Genomic DNA, 20,920 nt, shown 5'->3' on the forward strand with positions numbered 1-20,920 from the left:
AGCATCTAAATAAGGGGGAATTGTAGGTGCTCATGAGACTTATTTAGTTGTAACCATATCGATGTAGGTACCTAATTTTAATCACCCAAGTTTGAAAATAGTAGGTTAAATGACTTGGCAGAGGAGGAAGTGCCTGAGATGGAGTTGGAGTGTATTTGTTCTTGATTCTCAGTCCTGTATTCAGGCCACTAGATCAAGTAATGTTCTGCCGTGGACTTATTTCATTGCCATGAAGATTGACTTGTGTGGTAAATATTGAGCTTTTAGCTTCTTTTCAAATGCAAAATACATTAGAATTAGTAGGGGAAGCAAAAGTGGATGGGAACCTGGGAGGCAGTGACCATGAGATGGTCAAGTTCAGGATCCTGACACAAGAAAGAAAGGAAGGCAGCAGAATATGGACCCTGGACTTCAGAAAAGCAGACTTTGACTCCCTCAGGGAACTGATGGGCAAGATCCCCTGGGAGAATAACATGAGGGGGAAAGGAGTCCAGGAGAGCTGGCTGTATTTTAAAGAATCTTTATTGAGGTTACAGGGACAAACCATCCCGATGTGTGGAAAGAATGGTAAATATGGCAGGCGACCAGCTTGGCTTAACAGTGAAATCCTTGCTGATCTTAAACACAAAAAAGAAGCTTACAAGAAGTGGAAGATTGGACAAATGACCAGGGATGAGTATAAAAATATTGCTCGGGCATGCAGGAGTGAAATCAGGAAGGCCAAATCACACCTGGAGTTGCAGCTAGCAAGCGATGTTAAGAATAACAAGAAGGGTTTCTTCAGGTATGTTAGCAACAAGAAGAAAGTCAAGGAAAGTGTGGGCCCCTTACTGAATGAGGGAGGCAACCTAGTGACAGAGGATGTGGAAAAAGCTAATGTACTCAATGCTTTTTTTGCCTCTGTCTTCACGAACAAGGTCAGCTCCCAGACGACTGCACTGGGCAGCACAGCAAGGGGAGGAGGTGACCAGCCCTCTGTGGAGAAAGAAGTGGTTCAGGACTATTTAGAAAAGCTGGACGTGCACAAGTCCATGGGGCCGGATGCGTTGCATCTGAGAGTGCTAAAGGAGTTGGCAGATGTGATTGCAGAGCCATTGGCCATTATCTTTGAAAACTCATGGCGATCGGGGGAAGTCCCAGACGACTGGAAAAAGGCTAATGTAGTGCCCATCTTTAAAAAAGGGAAGAAGGAAGATCCTGGGAACTACAGGCCAGTCAGCCTCACCTCAGTCCCCGGAAAAATCATGGAGCAGGTCCTCAAGGAATCAATTCTGAAGCACTTAGAGGAGAGGAAAGTGATCAGGAACAGTCAGCATGGATTCACGAAGGGCAAGTCATGCCTGACTAATCTAATTGCTTTCTATGACGAGATAACTGGCTCTGTGGATGAGGGGAAAGCAGTGGATGTGTTGTTCCTTGACTTTAGCAAAGCTTTTGACACTGTCTCCCACAGTATTCTTGCCAGCAAGTTAAAGAAGTATGGGCTGGATGAATGGACTATAAGGTGGATAGAAAGCTGGCTAGTTTGTCAGGCTCAACGGGTAGTGATCAATGGCTCCATGTCTAGTTGGCAGCCAGTATCAAGTGGAGTGCCCTAAGGGTCGGTCCTGGGGCCGGTTTTGTTCAATATTTTCATAAATGAACTGGAGGATGGTGTGGATTGCACCCTCAGCAAGTTTGCAGATTACACTAAAATGGGAGGAGAGGTAGGGATAGGATACAGAGGGACCTAGACAAATTAGAGGATTGGGCCAAAAGAAATCTGATGAGGTTTAACAAGAACAAGTGCAGAGTCCTGCACTTAGGATGGAAGAATCCAATGCACCGCTACAGACTAGGGACCAAATGGCTCTGCAGAAAAGGACCTAGGGGTTACAGTGGATGAGAAGCTGGATATGAGTCAACAGTGTGCCCTTGTTGCCAAGAAGGCCAATGGCATTTTGGGATGTATAAGTAGGGGCATAGCGAGCAGATTGAGGGACGTGATCATTCCCCTCTATTCGACATTGGTGAGGCCTCATCTGGAGTACTGTGTCCAGTTTTGGGCCCCACACTACAAGAAGGATGTGGAAATATTGGAAAGAGTCCAGCGGAGGGCAACAAAAATGATTAGGGGACTGGAACACATGAGTTATGAGGAGAGGCTGAGGAAACTGGGGATGATTAGTCTGTGGAAGAGAAGAATGAGGGGGGATTTGATAGCTGCTTTCAACTACCTGAAAGGGGGTTCCAAAGAGGCTGGATCTAGACTGTTCTCAGTGGTAGCAGATGACAGAACAAGGGGTAATGGTCTCAAGTTGCAGTGGGGAAGATTTAGGTTGGATATTAGGAAAAACTTTTTCACTAGGAGGGTGGTGAAACACTGGAATGCATTACCTGGGGAGGTGGTGGAATCTCCTTCCTTAGAAGTTTTTAAGGTCAGGCTTGACAAAGCCCTGGATGGGATGATTTAATTGGGGATCGGTCCTGCTTTGAGCAGGGGGTTGGACAAGATGACCTCCTGAGGTCCCTTCCAACCCTGATATTCTATGATTCTATGATTAAAAAGTACCATTATTTCTAATGTGCCTATGTTAAATGTACAAAATCAAATGTACCTAATTAAAACATTTGTAGGTCTGGTTTAGTAACCGGCGTGCTAGATGGAGGAAACAGGCAGGGGCCAATCAACTGATGGCTTTCAACCATCTGATCCCAGGAGGATTCCCACCCACTGCCATGCCAACCCTGCCAACATACCAGCTATCTGAGCCCTCCTATCAACCCACCTCCATACCACAAGGTACAGTATGGGACAGATGTTTCGTTTAAACGGCATTAGTGGTTTTCCCTGTAAACTCACTTTAGAAACATTCTATTCTTCAAATTTTTAAAATGGTTCAGATGCATGTAGGCCTCAAGTCAGCAAAGCTCTGACATTGAACATGTGACTATTCCCATTGGCTTCACTAGTTCATGGCCTGATTGCCTATGAATGGTGCCAGTGCCAGACTGACAGCCTTAGCTTGGAGACTGAAGTTCCCTGTCCCTGGGAGAGGTACAGCACTGGCAGGAGTAGTGCAGATGTCCCCATCCTCTCCTACCATTATGTCTCAACTCTGCCATGTCCCAGTGCATGGTGGAAGTTAGGTCGTCAATCACTATGTTCATTCAGTCTTCACTATGTTCATTCAGTTTGTTGCTAGTGACAACTGGAAATTTTTGTGCCTGACATCTGTCCAGTAGGAATTGGACTGAAATAACCAACCACTTCACAGGTACTGAATAGCCATCAGATGATAATAAGTTCCAGTTGCTACTAGAGAGGGAGTCTCAAACTTATCGATGGTTTGGGAAAAATGGAACTTAGATACAGGCTACTCCTAATTTTGATCTTTCAAAGGCAAAACCTGGCTGATGGGGTATTATAAAACCAGTTCCCTGCCTCCCACAGCTTTGTCTATTATAGAAGTGGGAAAAATCTGCAACGTTTTATCTAAGCCTCCTACCTACTAAACTTCAGTGATTTGGGTAAAATGAGATCTGGATCCAAACCAGTGGTGGATAGTTTTGCCAAACCAAAATCTGACTAGGGAAATTTTGCAAACCCCACAACTTGTCTGATCACTGGTCACTACCAACCTGGGCTGAATTTCTACTGATGAACTGGAGAGGAAAGAATATATCCTGTCCATTAGAAGAGCATATGCCCATTATGCATCAAGTGAGAATCACATCGGCATGTAACTTTCACAATGTGTCATGTAGGTCTGACAGAGGCTTATGTCATCCTTTGTTTCATGTGGTTTTTTTCCTCCTGGCCAGTTAAATATTGAGTAATGTTAAATATTCACCTTTGGTTTAGCTAATATTTACCTGCAAGTCCTGATCAGTTCTTCTCAGTGTTGAACTTTACACAGTGAATTTGTTATGTCAGAAACCTATGAGGAAAATGTATAAATGTGTTCCTTTCCCTTCTAGCTGTGTCTGATCCAAGCAGTACAGTCCATAGACCTCAGCCGCTTCCTCCAAGCACTGTACACCAAAGCAGTCTCCCTTCAAATCCAGAGAGCAGCTCGGCGTATGGCCTACCCAGCACCAGGCATGGATTTTCCAGCTATACAGACAGCTTTGTGCCTCCATCCGGGCCCTCAAATCCCATGAACCCTGCCATTGGCAATGGCCTTTCACCTCAGGTCAGTCCTGTGTTTTCAGACAGAGGATTTGCTGTATACCAGAACCAAAGAGTCTATTCCCCGCGGCCATGCTATAATGAATTGCCAAATTTAAACCATAATGTATTCTTTATACAAGCCACATGATTTCAGTTTGCTAGCTTCCTTTTTTTCCCTACTCGCTGCATCAAAACTCTTAGCTTATATTTAATTTCATGTGATATTTATAAAGTAATTGTGCACATTTCATGTTTACATTCAGTTGTCAAGCATTTGTAATGTGCCACTATTTTCCTTGAGATCCATTCCTGGGCAAAGAAAGTTCAGCAAGGTGATCTTGTCTTGTCTAATCAGCTTTTTATGAATACACTGCCTTTTTAAGAGACTATAGGGGTTTCACAAAATGGCCCTCGAAGTATCAGAGAAGTTATAGTGGGAGAGGTGCAGCTGATGAGCAGTACACATTGGGATGAGCTATAATCAAGTTATAAATACATAAATTAGGAGACTTACCATTCTTGGGAAATATATAAATGCTCAAATGCCATAATTGTTTTTCTAATTTGCATGAGCTTTTCTTAGGAGATCATGTTAATAAATTGCCTTGATAATTGAGTGTCAAAGGGTTGGTTAAATTTCCTACAAGTGGCATCTGTCTGCAGTTGACATTAGCAATTGCTTAAATATACAGTAGTTTAGTTTATTAGTGTGAGCTTTGCCCAGGTGTTTGGAAGAGCTGTCCACTAAATTCTGAGAAATGTCACAAAGGGGATGCAATCTATAATTACAATCAGGAATCTCTTCAGGGTTGAGAGTGAGAGTTTTAACAGCTTTATCGGCTTTCTACCCTTTTTTCCTCTCAGTGGTTAGAAAAACAGAGAGAAGCTCAGAATGACACAAATGAAAAGTGAAAAGACAATTATACTCAATTACACACTAATCACTGACTATCACCACTGCCTAAGCAGTAAGAGGGCATTCTAATAGGCAGAAAATGAGATTTTAATGGCACAAAGGGTGGCCAAAATAACGACTCATATATCTTTGCCTCCTTCGTTTTCTTCAACTTGTGGTTTGCATCTCGGGAATACAGTTCCCGGTTCCTGCATAACGGTGATAACTCTGTGCAGCTGAAAAGTTCAAAGGCATCGGAGTTGAAAAGAATGAATAGCAAAGGCAATGAAATAAACATTTTTGCCTAAAGGCAAAAGTTCATAAACCCTTTTTTGTAACAGTAAATGTAATTAAGTTTCATAGATTCCTATAGCACATAGTGGAATACAAAACTTTATGGCTTTAAACCTCAGTAGAAAAATACCAACATAAAAACAAACGGATGTACTTCCAACAAGACTTTAATGAATTTTGTTTTGAAGAATTCTAATTTCTAAATGCAATCTCCAACAAAAGGCATGACATTATATTAGTTGTTTCATTCTTTTAAATGACCAGATTCGTAGTATGTAAGGCTTCCATAATTTAGACATAAAAATCTTTCCAGGGTTCAGAGTTAATCCATCAGAGGCCGTTTTCAACGTCATTTTCAGTGTAAGTCAGTTCTAGCTATCGAGAAGTGTTATTTTTTTCTTTCAAAAAGCTTTTATTCACTGTGATTCACTGTAAAGCAAGATCATTACCAAAAGGAATTGGTGGGACAAGTTTTCACACCCAATATCTTATTGTGACCGTGTATAATCAAAAGGAGATCTTAAAACTGATAAGACAGACACAAATTATTTACTGTGATCTCCAATTCTTGGAACCCAGCCGTGATTCAGCAGTCAGAATTGTCTTCATATTATGAAAGTTGGTCTGTGCTCCGTAGCATTCCCCTACCTTCCCCTATCCCAGTGCTTAGAATTTCTGCTTTGCACCTTTACCATGGGCCGTAGAGGGAAGTTGGTAATAGAAAAGAGTGCTGATGTAATTTGTTCATCACTTAAACATACTCAGTCACATCCATTCAAATGGAGAGAGCTTTTGGAATTTTATTGGCCTCAGTATGAAAATGTTTCAAGTTAAACAAATGCTGAAGAAGACCCTCAGACAGCATGGCAAAAAATGTTTAGACAGAGCTGGCCTTTGGGCCGTGTTAAATTCATGGCTCTGGGACCCCCAGATTTAGGAACCTAAAGATGTAAGGAGAAGCTGAGCCCTCATGTTTTCATAAGTAAATCTCTATCCGTTTTGCTGGCCAGAATAACCTTGAAGATATAAATTGCCCTAAACCAATTGCTGGGGTTGAAATGAACAAGCAGCTGGGTTCCACTTCTGCAGCAGGAGGCTCAAGGGGATGCCAAACACACACTTTTAATGTATAAATGTCAGTTAAATTGGGGGGGGGGGGTGTCCCAAATAATTATTTTGCCAATCCTCCCCCAAAACCTTGGTTCAACCCTCCACAGAGTTCTATGCTCCTGGTGGACAGGAAATAGTCATGTCTGGAGTGAGATGGCAATAAAAATTGTTTCTCAGGCCTGTCCAAAAATTCTAAAGCCAATTCTGCATTTAGGATTTTATCAAAGAAAAGGTAATGAGAATTCTTCCAGGGAGACACAAGCCCTAAGTTGGTAGAGCTGGGAGTGGGAAAAGATTTATAGTGAGAAATCAAGAGCTTCTTTCCTTGCTGGGGGATTTTGACCCTACTGAATCTGTGTAGTATGTATGAGTGCGAGCCAGTAAAATGACACCTATGACTGTCTCCCTTTAGCAAGCACCACAGAAAAACTATTTACAAAACACAAGCTGAATTTATGATGAATTATTCAAGGAAGAAGAAAAAAATTACACTACCCTCTGGAGATCCTTTGTGGTAAATAGAGCCCAGTGATGGATACAGCAAAGACTGATATTAAGATTCACAGGACCTGATTCTCAGATGATGTAAAACACCATACCTCCATTGACTTCAGTTTATACCAGGCGAGACTCTGGCCCACAGTTCTCTGAAAGCATTTTATTTTGATGCAGGGTATTCGATTTCTATTTTTGCTCCTGAGCCTACTGACAATTAAGTTTCTGGTTTAAGACAAATATTGTAGTCAAATTGAGATCAAAGGGGGAAACATTACAAGAGGTGCTACGGTGCTATAGTTTTGTTATTGTTTGTTCATTTTCTCACTGTACTAACAAACTTTAATCAGAAGCTTCTATGTGTCGGCATATTTTTGGGGGAAAGGTGAAAGGATGGAATGTCAGCATCCAATACACCTGGCTTCCTGTGCTAGAGATTCTCTGGAAAATATGATAAAGGTTTGTGTGTGCAAGTTTAAAACAAAGAGAGGAGTGGGAAGTCCTAACTGTCTTCCTAGCATTCAGCACTTTCAGAACAAAGAGATGGTCTGCAGATCTCATCAGGGTGATTGAGTATTGGTCTGCTAAGTCTGTTTTACCCATTATTACCTGGCTGTGGTGAGAAATCCTCTGTGTTATAGACTTACAAAGGGTTGATCTTTATAGAAACAAGACAGTGATTAATAGCTCAGGGAACTAGTGTTAACTATTGTCCTTGTTTGCATTTTAGAAAAAAATCCATCTCTGCCAGTGAACTGGAGCTTTTTAAGTATAATGTCAGAATTGAGATTATTAGTGTGTAATGTATGTAAATTGCATATTTTGTGTTGGCTATGCCTATTATCAGCTTCTTGGTTTTCATGCATATATTTATTGGAATATTGTAGTTCCCTTTCAAATTAAATTTCAATTGCTCAGTGCATTTTCTTTTGACAAACATTTGTTAATCCTGAAATTTATTAGGGAGTAGCATCTAAGCGTTAATGCATGTGTACAGAACTCAAGACGTTTTCGGATTTGGCATGTCATTTTCAGATCATGGCATTAACAATTACCTCAGATTCTTCAGATGTAAGGCAATGAGTCTTTGTCAAAACATGTTTCTTTCAATTGAAGGTGTATGGTCTTACTACAGATCTGATTATTACAAAGATAGGATTTCATCATTTTAAATTTTTTTATATAAGTTGAGGAGAAAAATCTCTTTCAGTGTGGCATGGGAATCCCTTGACCTTTTCTTGTTCTCTTTATAAATGTAAAGGCAGTAAAGTTTACCCAGATCCATGTGGTTCAGGCAGTTCCTGTTTCTAAAGAGCGCTATTTCAGAATCTATTTGGGCTCAGATCCAGACACAAAAATATTTTTATTGTTGTTCATCAGGCCACTCCTTTTCTACATTTACAAATCCGCATAGGTTACAAAGCCTTAAATACCCACTGTTAAAAGCTTTTACCACTAAGAACCTGAAGAGCAGGTGGTTGTAACCTGTTTTCTGATGGATATATTTTTTCACCCCATCCACCCTAGAAAATCACTAAACCCTCACTTCCCAAAAGTGGGTCACACTAATAGAATTGGAGACTGTATGCAGTGTCCTTTTATGGTGGTGAATGCATTGGCTATGTTAGTTGCACAGTTGCATTAGAAGGCACAGCGCCCTCCAGCATACTTATCAGTTCTCACACTTTAACAGGCACTCAGCAATATTCTGAAGTAAAACTACAACCTTTCCCTTGAACAGCATTGAACATTAGAGCTGTTTCACAGCTTCTTCTTGGAATGTCCAAACATTTCATTCTCTGAACCAGATAATTATTCTATAGCCCTTTCACTGAGGCAGGTTTATGGTGCTCTCTTGGATGACTGTGTTCTGTATGAGTGCACTTGGTTTTTATCAGCTCAAGACATGTCAGCTATTGAATTATGGCCTTTCAGTGAGAAGAAAGACGCACTCATGATGTTTTATTAAATTCTGTTTTTTATAGGAAAACTCAAGAGCAAATAGTTGAAAACTTGCACTGCCTCATTAAAAATGAAATAAATAAAAACAGTGGGTTCCTTTACTATGCATAATTGCTGTAATAATATTGTTCTACATCTGGGTGCCCACAGAAATACATTTTTCGTGTTGGATCAGTCTAGGAGAGCCTACACCAATCAAAAGCTCATGATGTGCGTCAAAAGTGGTCTTAGCTTTGAGCATTGTTCAACTGGCATGAACCAGAAGTCCTGGATTTCTTTACTAGGGAGGCAGTTTGTTCACATTGTGTAACTTGTCTGAGCATGAGTTTCCTGAGAAAAAACATAGATGTAACTAATGATGTTAAGCACATGGGATTTTGTGTTGATTTCATCATTCCATTTACTTAGTTTGGTGGAAACAACTGAAATTTTGTGGTCTCATAATTACTATCAGACAAGCATAACATTGGCTTAAATTTTCAAAAGTGCTCACTGACTTTGGATGCTTTCACTTGTGGATGCCTAACTTAAGATACCTTTAAGAGGACCTGATTGTTAGAGGGGAAGTGCTCATCATTTCTGAAAATTAGGTCTCCTGAAAGTGTTATAAGCTGACCACCTGTAAACTGAAGTCCCCAAAATCACTGGTCATGTCCGAAAATTTAAGCCAACATTATTGTTGTGTCTCAGTAACCATGAGATAATCAAATTGTAGAAAAGGAACTACAACAAAATATACTGACACTGAAATGGAGAAGTAAGATGTGACAATTTTCATCATGTGACTGGCCCTCAAACAATATTATATAAGATTCATTTTTGGTTGTGAATATTCCTACAACTCATCACTCACTTTATTTGGGCCATATAGTAAGAGATTATTCACCTCAGAAGCTTTTGATGCTCTTAATCTCTACAATTTAAAACTCTCATGATTTTCTGTATGCTAAACATATCTCTGCCACACAGTGGGCTGAAATTTTTTGCACAAAATGTTTTTCAGATGAAAAATAGGTTACTCACCACAAAACAGGACTTTTCACAAAAAATTAACATCTTCAAACTTTTCTGATGTTCAGTAACTATTGTGGAATATTTTAATCAATAATTTAATCAAATTGTATCAAAATCATTTCTGAACATTTTATTTACCAAGAACATGGTTTTCTGTAAATGAAGTGTTTGATGATTTTAAACAATTTCAATAAAAAATTCTATTAACAACTGATAAAAATGTCATGAAAACTTTTGCAACTCCTTCCCCCGCCCAAAAAACCCCCAACAACCAGAAAATAGGTCTGTTTTGAATTCTGTGAAAAAGAAACAATTTAAATATTTCCCACAAAACTTATTCCCCTCCCTTCTCCTCCCATGATATCTGCCATTTAGGATAGACTCTGTCTCATATATGTGTCTGGCTGAAAGTGATTCTGATCAATCAAAACAAATTTGATCCAGATTTTACATCAGGATTTTTTAAATGTTACCTGAGTTCTTTGGTGCATTAAAAATCTCACTCTTTAAAATGTGCTCTTTTTTGGTGTGATATTTTGATTCTCAGAGATTTTCTGCAGTGAAGGGTTAACAGCAGGTAATGTCATTCATCTTAGAAGCAGTTTGAAATTTTCTGTGTTAGTGATGAATGAGGGTATCTGACCCACATCTGTTTTACATTAGAATGGAACATTGCCCTGACATCGTTAGGAGCATTTGTCAAGATTCCCTGGACAGAGCTTCTGTAAATTACATGCTGCAAATGTGTCAGGGTCAGATAAGAGGATATCATTAACTCCACTAAAGTTTACTCATGATTCTGTCAGCTCAACTTAATATGTTAACTGCCAACAATTTTCCTTGAGCTGTTTCATTAAATCTTTCGTTTAGAGAAGGGTGAAAAAATTGTATCACTGTACCCAAAAATATTACTCATGTTCTTTTCTCATAAATCATATTAATTGCAGTTATGGTCACAAAGCATATTAAATGCAGGCATGCGTAAATGAATTAAAACACATGAGAATTTTATTATGTCTATGGTGGGTCCACCTACTAAAATACCAACCACATTAACTGGCATAATGTTTCATTTAAATGGAATAAGCTTTATCTCAGTTTAATGGGCTTTATTTTGTTGATAATAGATACATTTTATGTAATAGCTGATAATGGACCCAGTGTTGTCTACATACTTTAAGGCTTTTATCAGCCACTTCTGCTTATACATACTGGGGCATGACCTCAACTGGTGTGATTCTCTGTTGACTTCTGTGCAACTACACTCATTCCCATCAGCAGAGATTTTGTTGTAAAAAAGTGGAGGGTTTTTTTTTTGTTTTGTTTTTGGTTTGAGGAAGGGTGGTGGAAATTGCTCAATAAAATGTTTCTGTCTGTTGTCCTTGTTGCAGTTCACTATATTTATTAGAAAGCAATTTTGTCTGGAAACAAGATTGAATTTAGAGATACATAGTCTTACAATATTCATAGTCTGTAGACAATTATATTCTATTTTATTATATTAACTGAAAGGATATTTATCAGTTCAAGGGTACTCCCTGTATTCCTTATCAAGCCAAACTTGTTTCATGCCACATAGAAAACACTTGTTTTTTATTGTTCTACTTTAATCATGAACAAAATGTGGCATGTGGCCAAAACCTTAAGACTTGATTTTTGACCTCATTAAAATTCAACATGAATAAGAACTGCAGCACTTGGCTCTAAAGACATAGGGCCTAAGCCAACACTCATTTAAGTCAATGAGAATCTTTTTATTGACTTTAATGGGAGCTGAATCATGCCCATAATGAATATGTATATAATTTTGGTTTTACACATTCAGGGCCAGACCCATTGTTGGAGTAAATCTGCGTAGCTCCATTTACCTTTGGGAGGGGGGAAAGCGGGGGATTCTGGTGGTTTATATCAGTGGAGGTTCTCACCTTCAGCACCCAGATCTGGAAGTGATAGAGTGCCTCCTGTGAGGTGCTGAGCACCATCTACTTCATGGAGGGCAGTAGAAGTCGCAGCTTGCAGGATTGGACCTTTAATGGCTTTCTAATTGATTAGGTGAAAGTCATTCATGCCCTTCCTGTAACTTCTCGCATGGGTGATAAGGTCATGACACATACCATAAGAGAGACTTCTGCCTTTAGGCTACTTCCCTTATAGCTTTCAAATAGACATGACCAAAAATCTAATTATTTAGATGCTAATCAACTGCAGTATGATTCCTAAGGCTTCTGAAGAAGACATTTCTGAGAAGACAATTACTGTTCAAAATCAAAAATTTCAGCCTTGAAAATATAGTGCTGTCACTCTTGTCAAGATGGTTAAAGGCATCTGATTTATTAAGTGCATCTGCACTTGATTAGAGATGACTGACAACTTGAGTTAATCTATGGTAAATATTGAATGAGATCCCATCTAATACCAGTACATTTCAACTTTCAGTGGCTACATGGCCGGCAAAAGGATAAACCTTCTAAAGGTGGGCCTGAACTAAAACACCAGATAGAAAGCACACCTGAAGTTTAGAATCTGATCCAGATCCCCATTTAAAGCTTGCTCCCTAACGCTATAATGGGTCACACCAAAACCCTGGATCAAAACACTCCCAAACTTTGGGTTGTTCATAATTTGCATCTACGTCCAAATGTATCTTGGGCCCCTTTCTATTGAGAACAGAAGTAGAAAAAGTCAGAATTATTTTAAGAAGTAGCTTAAGGTGATGGGCATAAACATGTTCACCCAAACAGCTCTAAGGGTCCTTGCTCAGGCAGCCAGCACATCCCTCAGCCCACGCCACTTCCCGCAGCCCCCATTGGCCTGGAACGGTGAACCGCGGCCAGTGGGAGCTGTGATCGGCCAAACCTGCAGACGCTGCAGGTAAACAAACCATCCTGGCCCGCCAGCCGATTTCCCTGATGGGCCGTGTGCCAAAGGTTGCCGATCGCTGGTCTACTCTACAGTTGCTATTGCAGCACAGCTTTGATGGTAGTTAGGTTGATAGAAGAATTTTTCCATCCATGTTGCTGCAGCTATACTGCAGGTTAGGTCATCCTAATCCCATCATGCAGGGCATGAATTTTTCACAGCCCTGAGCAACATAGCTAGGTTGGTCTAATTTTTAAGTGTAGATCAGGCCTAAATGTGCTAGCAGAAGGGAGCAGTTCTCAGAGCTGTGCTTGTCTTTACCATATGCTGTGAAAATATAGAAGTCTTTTGAAAAGAAACATACATCAAGCTACAGTACAAGGAAGAGATTTGCAGAAATAAGGGATTTAGTAGCACAAGTACAATTAATTTATGCTCCTAAATCACTTAGGTGCTCTTGACCTTCCATAGAAAAGTCCAGCCAGAGGATTGAATTTTTAGAGGCAAGCAAGTACATGTTTTCAAGCAATCTAAAGTCTTTTTTTTTTTTTTTTACTGATTCTGACTTTCTGGTTAATCATTTATCTATAAGAAGTTACAAGAGTCATTGGAGGCTTGAAGCCATGCTAGATAGAGAGCACTACTGTTGTCCTTTAGAGAGGAGTGAATTGGCTAGGGAGTTTGTGGCATGACTCTAACAGCAAGCACTGTAATCTTTTTCTTCTATCAGAGGTGATGCCATGTTAGTCTGTATCCACAAAAACAACTAGGTGTCCGGTGGCACCTTAAAGACTAACAGATTTATTTGGGCATAAGCTTTCGTGGGTAAAAAACCCACTTCTTCTAGTATTCTTTTCAGGCAAGCACATGCTTCATACCAGCGACATAAGAGTTATGGACACTCTGCCCCTAGCCAGTAGACAAATGTGTTTTTGAGTGCTCGGATCTTTCTCTGGCTCTGCATTTGGAGGGCTGCCTATAGTATGTAGTGAACACATTGAACTGAAGTTCGTTTTTGAAGCTGAACAAATGTTAATTAATAAGTTTTGGGGGGGCAGGGATCATTTGGTTGTTGTGTGTTTGTACAGCACCTAAACAGTGGGGTCCTGGTCCATGCCTGGGGCTTTGAGGCAAATCTAAATAATCATAAACTATTTTGCCCCATTGTTTGGTCAGCCCTAGAGTTTAGTTCCTGTTGGGAACTTTTCATCAATATAATTACAGATTATTTCCCCCCACTCTTCTAAAGCAAAAATACATATTTGATGAAAACAAGTTTACAATGACAACATGGGGGGAAAAAAGAAGAAAAAATAATTTATATAAAGATAGGATATCTAGGAAAAAACAGTCCCATTAGAAAAGAGGAGCTGTTTATATGGTCAAGTTGACTAGAACAGTCGGTGGGCTCTATTTCATGAGTACTCCATTTCAAAGCTCCTATGTTATAGTTTAAGAGCCTCAACATCGGAACCTAAGATATCCCTAGTTAATTTAGCATTTTTAAATTGGCCATATAAATACCTCACTCTTTTCTAATGTGGCTACTTTGATCGTTATTTCTGTTCTGGCTGCACTATTCTTTATCAAGAATATACAATGGCTTGGGTTGGAGAATAAAGCATGATGAAGATTTTGTGTTTGGGGAACAGCATCATAAGAAAACTTGGACTGTGGCTGATGATCTATTTTCTCTTTTTCTTTTTTATCATCATCGAGTCCCCAATGAATAAACATCCATAGGAATTCCAGCTGTGACATGTGATCAGACATTTTAAGAGCATAAAAGCTGTTTTGTTTTGTTTTGTTTTTATCCCACCTATATGCCTGTACATTATTTTTTCTGGAATGCCAGCCATAAGTTACTATTTAGATGCATGATGTAACCCTTTTTCCTCTTTGAATTAGGAACCCGAAGTGCAGTTAAATACCAAGTAATAGATATCATGGGAAATTAAATAACAGACACTAGTTGTTTTTGCAGCTGTATATGAAATACAGTTCTTCATGCATTTTAACCTTTATTTGTTACTATACGTTTTATTTTAGGTAATGGGCCTCCTGACTAACCATGGTGGTGTACCTCACCAGCCCCAAACTGATTATGCCCTCTCACCTTTAACTGGGGGCCTAGAACCAACCACTACTGTATCAGCCAGCTGCAGTCAGAGACTAGATCATATGAAAAGTTTAGATAGTCTGCCTACATCACAGTCCTACTGCCCACCAACTTACAGCACCACAGGTTACAGTATGGACCCTGTCACAGGATACCAGTATGGACAATATGGACAAAGTGAGTACTAGGTGGATATTTATATTGTGTAATGACTGGGTCATATCATTAGTAAGGTAACTATCTAGCTACAGTATATTTTTCTTCTTGTAACAAAGGAAATGGGGAGGATTGATTCTAACCTATGAGTTTTCCTTCTCTTCATAATAGAACTATGTTTGCTGCTAAGATAACTGATTGTTCAAGCAAGATTTCTGCTGCATAATTATTTTCTTAAGTGATGTCAACAACATCTTGATGTTATTAATTGTTGAGACATGAAACCTGATTGCCATTAGGTAAAACATAAGGGTTGTCCAAAATGAAATAACCACTGGCATTCCAGTATTAGAAACACATGTTTTTAATGAGGTCAGCTCAAGAATCATTATAGTATATACTCCCAGATACATAGAGTTTTGTCAAACTTGTCCTAGGAATAAAAATATTAGTCTCTTTCCTTTGATATATTTGTATTAAATATGACAATGTCAACCTGTAGTTGACATTGCCCCTTGCTGTGAGGTTGTCACAGCATGACTTAAAAAGCTTCTTTTGCTTTCTTACAGGTGCCTTTCATTATCTGAAGCCAGATATTGCATAAATGAACTGTCCACTTCAAGTTAAAGCTTGTCTTGTTTCTGGTCTCACTCCAGTGCTTGGATGGGAGGGATCTTCCCACCAAAATGCAACCCAAGCTGGGGCAATCACAATAGAGATACAGGATCATTATGTTCTTTTCTCCAGTCATTGCTTTCGATAGACATTTGGACTTGTTGGACATAACAGTTCAGAAGACAAAGACCAAGAGCAATAAAAAATAAACAAATAAATAAATACAACACAGTTCAGCGTGGGCAGGTATAAAAAATGCTGAAGTATTTAAAATCACTGACTGACAAAACATTCCATTTTTATGTTGCTGAAAAAGCATGCATTGATCTGGACAAACAAAATATTCTAAAACTTAATAGTTGAGCTCTGCAAACTCAGACTCTTGACATCTGATGCTGACTTTATTCTAACTTTAAAACTGCTCAGTTTCTGAAGCATGAGCAGGAGAACATTTTGATTTTACACACTGGAAATTGACATCAAGAAGAAATGTCCTGGTCTGTGGGAAGCTAGAATAGATGTAAAAGACTTCCAGAACAAGTTAATGGTTATCTTATCATTCTTTTGTAATCATGTTGTCAAGAAATGTCACATACAAGTTTTGCTTTACAATGAATGAGATACTGTGTAACGAAGAAAATTTTTTGCAATTTGTGTGTGTGAAGTTTTCCTAATCCATGTTACATTCTGAAACAAACAAGGAAAAGGAAACAACAACAACAACAACAAAACAAAGTGACTTTGATTTCCATAACTGCCTAACAATGTGCAATACTATGTACCTCACACAAGCTTTGGGACCATCCAAAGTGATATAGATAGAACTATATTTTTGCAGGTACTTTTATTTTTGCAGTACATGTTTCATTATGATAAAATACAGAAGTGGTGCAGTCTGCAGTATAACAGAATCTGGCTCACGAGACATGACCATTTTCAGGAAACAATACATTTGAAATGATTACGTTTACATTCTCTTTTAGTGATGTACAGGACATGAACAGAGATGTCCTTGTATCTGACATGTATTTTTAAATTATACAGTGATAGCTAATATAGAAAAAATAATAATAGGAACCGAGGTTTACATAAGTTGTGTTGTGACATTTTAGAATGTCAATAAATTTGTGTTTTGAAATGTTAAGAGGAACAGGAAGATGGAAGGCAGTGTTATTTATTTCTCTTTATTCTTGGAACAATGAATGAGGTAGGACACATACATTCCTTTTAGCATTAAGGACTATGAAGTAGTGAGATAGTGAGACTAGGTGTAGTACAGAGATTAGTTCACGCATTGGTCTGAAAAGGTGATGGAACAAAAGAAATATTATCTTTGTGTTGCAGCCTCTACCAACAACACATGTGTTGTAAAAAAAAAAAGTCTTTCATGTAAAAAGTGCAGTAAATATTTACTATTTATAATGAATAAACAGTTATGAAGACTTGCAAAGCACTGATTAATTTGTCCTAAACTGTGGTATTGTGCTAAATATATTGATACAATTTAACCTGGATATCGAGGGGAGGGGGGAACATGTTATCTTCAATTCAAACTGTTTTTATTATATAAACACTGCACACATTTAAGACAGGGCTGGCCATAAGCAGCATATGAGCCCTGCAGGCTGTTTGTATGACAGACTCATTACTACACGATGCATTTTCATGTGGCATTCTGCAAAGTATGTATCCCATACTGCAGCAGGAAAGCATTGTGCTTCTGCCAGACCTGCGTAAGGAAAGACAAGGAGGTGAACCTGTGTCTGGGGGGGTAGGGATGTAGGGTGAGGGTTTGGGTTCAGGGTGGGTGCAAAGGGTGGGGTGGGGGGTTCAGGTGTGGGGTAGGGGAGCCGCTCTCTTGGGATGATTTCACAAAATGCAGAGTCTCAATTTGTAATATTTTTGCAGTCTACATGCTAAAATGTATGTTCCCCTAGAGAAGAATCAATCATTCTAATTCAGTATTACATACAAGTAGAATCATAGAATATCAGGGTTGGAAGGGACCGCAGGAGGTTATCTAGTCCAACCCCCTGCTCAAAGCAGGACCAATCCCCAATTTTTGCCCCAGATCCATAAATGGCCCCCTCAAGGATTGAACTCACAACCCTGGGTTTAGCAGGCCAATGCTCAAACCACTGAGCTGTCCCTCCCTCCGAAGTAGATTGTAAATGCAGATTTTTTAATTGAAATGTCAAATGTATGATTTTCTTATTTATTTATCAAAAGGGTTGGTCAAAAAATAGAATTGCATTTTGGAAAAATGAATTTTTTACATTTCATTCAAAATTTTTCAAATTATTTAATGAATTTTTTTAATGAAATGTAACATTATTTTTAAAATAGTATAGTCAGGGAAGTTCTTCCACGTTTTCATAATTTTTTTTTCTTTTACTTCTATTTCACTGGAAGGGGTGGGGGGATTTTAAAATAAATTGAAAAAACTCTGGTTATTCTATATGCCTGTGGGAAACAGTGGCTGTAATTACAGTGTTGCTCCTTCATATATGCTACCGTCGCAGATCATAGAATCATACAACTGGAAGAGACCTCAAGGGGTCTAGCTCAGTTGCCTGCACTCAAGGCAGGACTAATTATTATCTAGACCAGTGGTTCTCAAAGCCGGTCTGCCACTTGTTCAGAGAAAGCCCATGGCAGGCTGGATGGTGTGTTTACCTGCCGCATCCGCAGGTTCGGCCGATTGCGGCTCCCACTGGCCGCGGTTAGCCGCTCCAGGGCAATGGGGGCTGCGGGAAGGGTGGCCAGCACATCTCTTGGCCCGCGCCGCTTCCCACAGCCCCCATTGGCCTGGAGCGGCGAACCACAGCCAGTGGGAGCCGTGATCGGCTGAACCTGCGGACGTGGCAGGTAAACAAACTGGTCCGGCCCGCCAGGGGCTTTCCCTGAACAAGTGGCGAACTGGCTTTGAGAACCACTGATCTAGACCATCCCTGACAGGTATTTGTCTAACTTGCTCTTAAAAATCTCCAATGACGGAGATTCTACAGCCTTCCTAGGCAATTTATTTCAGTGCTTAACCACCCTGACAGTTAGAAATTTTTTCCAAATGTCCAACCTAAATCACCCTTGCTATAATTTAAGCCCATTGCTTCTTGTCCTATCCTCAGAGGTTAAAGAGAACAATTTTTCTCCCTCTTCCTTGTAACAGCCTTTTATGTACTTGAAAACTGTTCTCATGTCCCCCTCAGTCTTCTCTTCTCCAGACCAAACAACCCCAGTTTTGTCAACCTTCCCTCATAGGTCATATTTTCTTTAATCATTTTTGTTGCTCTTCTCTGGACTTTCTCCAATTTGTCCTTATCCTTCCCGAAATATGGCACCCAGAACTGGACACAATACTCCTGTTTCAGTATGTTTCAGTATGAAGTGAGCTGTAGCTCACGAAAGCTTATGCTCACATAAATTTGTTAGTCTCTAAGGTGCCACAAGTTCTCCTTTTCTTTTTGCGAATACTCCTTTTGAGGCCTTATCAGCACAGAGTAGAGTGGAAGAATTACTTCTTGTGTCTTGCTTACGACACTCCTGCTTAAACATCCCAGAATGATGTTTGCTTTTTTTTGCAACAATGTTACACTGTTGACTCATATTTAGCTTCTGATGCCTCTTTACTATGACCCCCAGATCCTTTTCCACAGTACTCCTTCCTAGGAAGTCATTTCTCAGTTTTTATGTGTGCAACTGATTGTTCCTTCCTAACTGGAGTACTTTGCATTTGTCCTAGTTGAATTTCATCCTATTTACTTCAGGCCATTTCTCCAGGTTGTCCAGAGCGTTCTGAATTTTAATCCTGTCCTCCAAAGCACTTGCAGCTCCTCCCAGCTTGATAGCATCTGCACACTTTATAAGTGTACTCTCTATGCCATTTTCTAAATGATTGATGAAGATATTGAACAGAACGTGACCCAGAACTGATCCTTGTGGGACCTTTGATAAACTTTTCCCCACAGGAAAAGCTTTTTCACTATGAGGGTGGTGAAACACTGGAATGCGTTACTTAGGGAGGTGGTGGAATCTCCTTCCCAAGAAGTTTTTAAGGTCAGGCTTGACAAAGCCCTGGCTGGGATGATTTAGTTGGGGATTGGTCCTACTTTGAGCAGGGGGTTGGACTAGATGACCTCCTGAGGTCCCTTCCAACCCTGATATTCTATGATTCTATGATATGCCCCTCCAGCTTAACTGTGAACCGCTGATAACTATTATCTGGGAATGGTTCTTCAACCAATTATGCATCCACTTTATAGCAGCTCCATCTAGGTTGTATTTCCCTAGTTTGTTTATGAAAAGCTTATGCAAGACGGTATCAAAAGCCGTACTGAAATCAAGCTATGCCACATCTACCACTTCCCCACTATCCACAAGGCTTATTATCCTGTCAAAAAAACCTCTTAGTTTGGTTTGACATGATTTGTTCTTGACAAATCCATGCTGACTGTAACTTATCACCTTATTATCTTCTAGATGTTTGCAAATTGCTTAATTATTTGCTCCATCATCTTTTCAGGTACAGAACTTAAGCTGATTTGTCCGTAATTCCCCAAGTTGTCCTTATTCCCCTTTTTATAGATGGACACTATATTTGCCATTTTCCAGTCCTCTGAAGTCTCTGCCATCTTCCATGCCTTTTCAAAGATAATTGCTAATGGCTCAGATATCTCCTCAGTCAGTTCCTTGAGTATTCTAGGTTACATTTCATCAGGCCCAGGTGACTCAAAGACATCTAACTTGTCTAAGTAATTTTAACTTGTTCTTTCCCTATTTTAGCCTCTGATCCTACCTCATTTTCACTGGCATTCACTATGTTAGACGTCCAATCACTACTAAACTTTTTGGTGAAAACTGAAACAAAAAAGTCATTTAGCACCTCTGCCATTTCCACATTTTCTGTTATTGTTTTTCCCCTGCATTGAGTAATGGGCCTACCTTGTCCTTGATCTTCCTCTTGCTTCTAATATATTTGTAGAATGTTTTCTTGTTACCCTATACGGCTCTAGCTAGTTTAATCTTGTTTTGTGCCTTGGCCTTTCTAATTTTGTCCCCACATATTTGTGTTTTGTTTATATTCATCCTTTGTAATTTGACCTAGTTTCCACTTTTTGTAGGACTCTTCTTTTGAGTTTCAGATCATTAAAGATCTCCTGAATAAGCCAGGGTGGTCTCTTGCCATGCGGTTTTCCAAAGTGATGTTAGCCATTAAGATGAAGCACCATGAGCTCTCTTCTGTTATCCT

The 20,920-nt window shown here is 39.5% G+C and overlaps 1 protein-coding gene across 3 annotated transcripts in view; it reads left to right on the forward strand.

The window, feature by feature from the left end:
- PAX3 (paired box 3) overlaps positions 1 to 17,122 on the forward strand; it is a 122,139-nt gene extending 105,017 nt beyond the window's left edge. For all 3 annotated transcript variants that reach the window (XM_073359957.1, XM_073359959.1, XM_073359958.1), the window contains 4 exons: positions 2,617 to 2,782; positions 3,961 to 4,175; positions 14,832 to 15,078; positions 15,627 to 17,122. In XM_073359957.1, coding sequence (XP_073216058.1) covers positions 2,617 to 2,782; positions 3,961 to 4,175; positions 14,832 to 15,078; positions 15,627 to 15,661 — 663 coding nt within the window. In that variant the 3' untranslated portion in view covers positions 15,662 to 17,122. The remainder of the gene's footprint in view (positions 1 to 2,616; positions 2,783 to 3,960; positions 4,176 to 14,831; positions 15,079 to 15,626) is intronic.
- The last annotated feature ends 3,798 nt before the right edge of the window (positions 17,123 to 20,920 follow it).

The sequence above is a fragment of the Lepidochelys kempii genome, chromosome 9 (genome assembly GCF_965140265.1).
Source record: "Lepidochelys kempii isolate rLepKem1 chromosome 9, rLepKem1.hap2, whole genome shotgun sequence".
In the NCBI taxonomy this organism is placed as follows: domain Eukaryota; kingdom Metazoa; phylum Chordata; order Testudines; family Cheloniidae; genus Lepidochelys; species Lepidochelys kempii.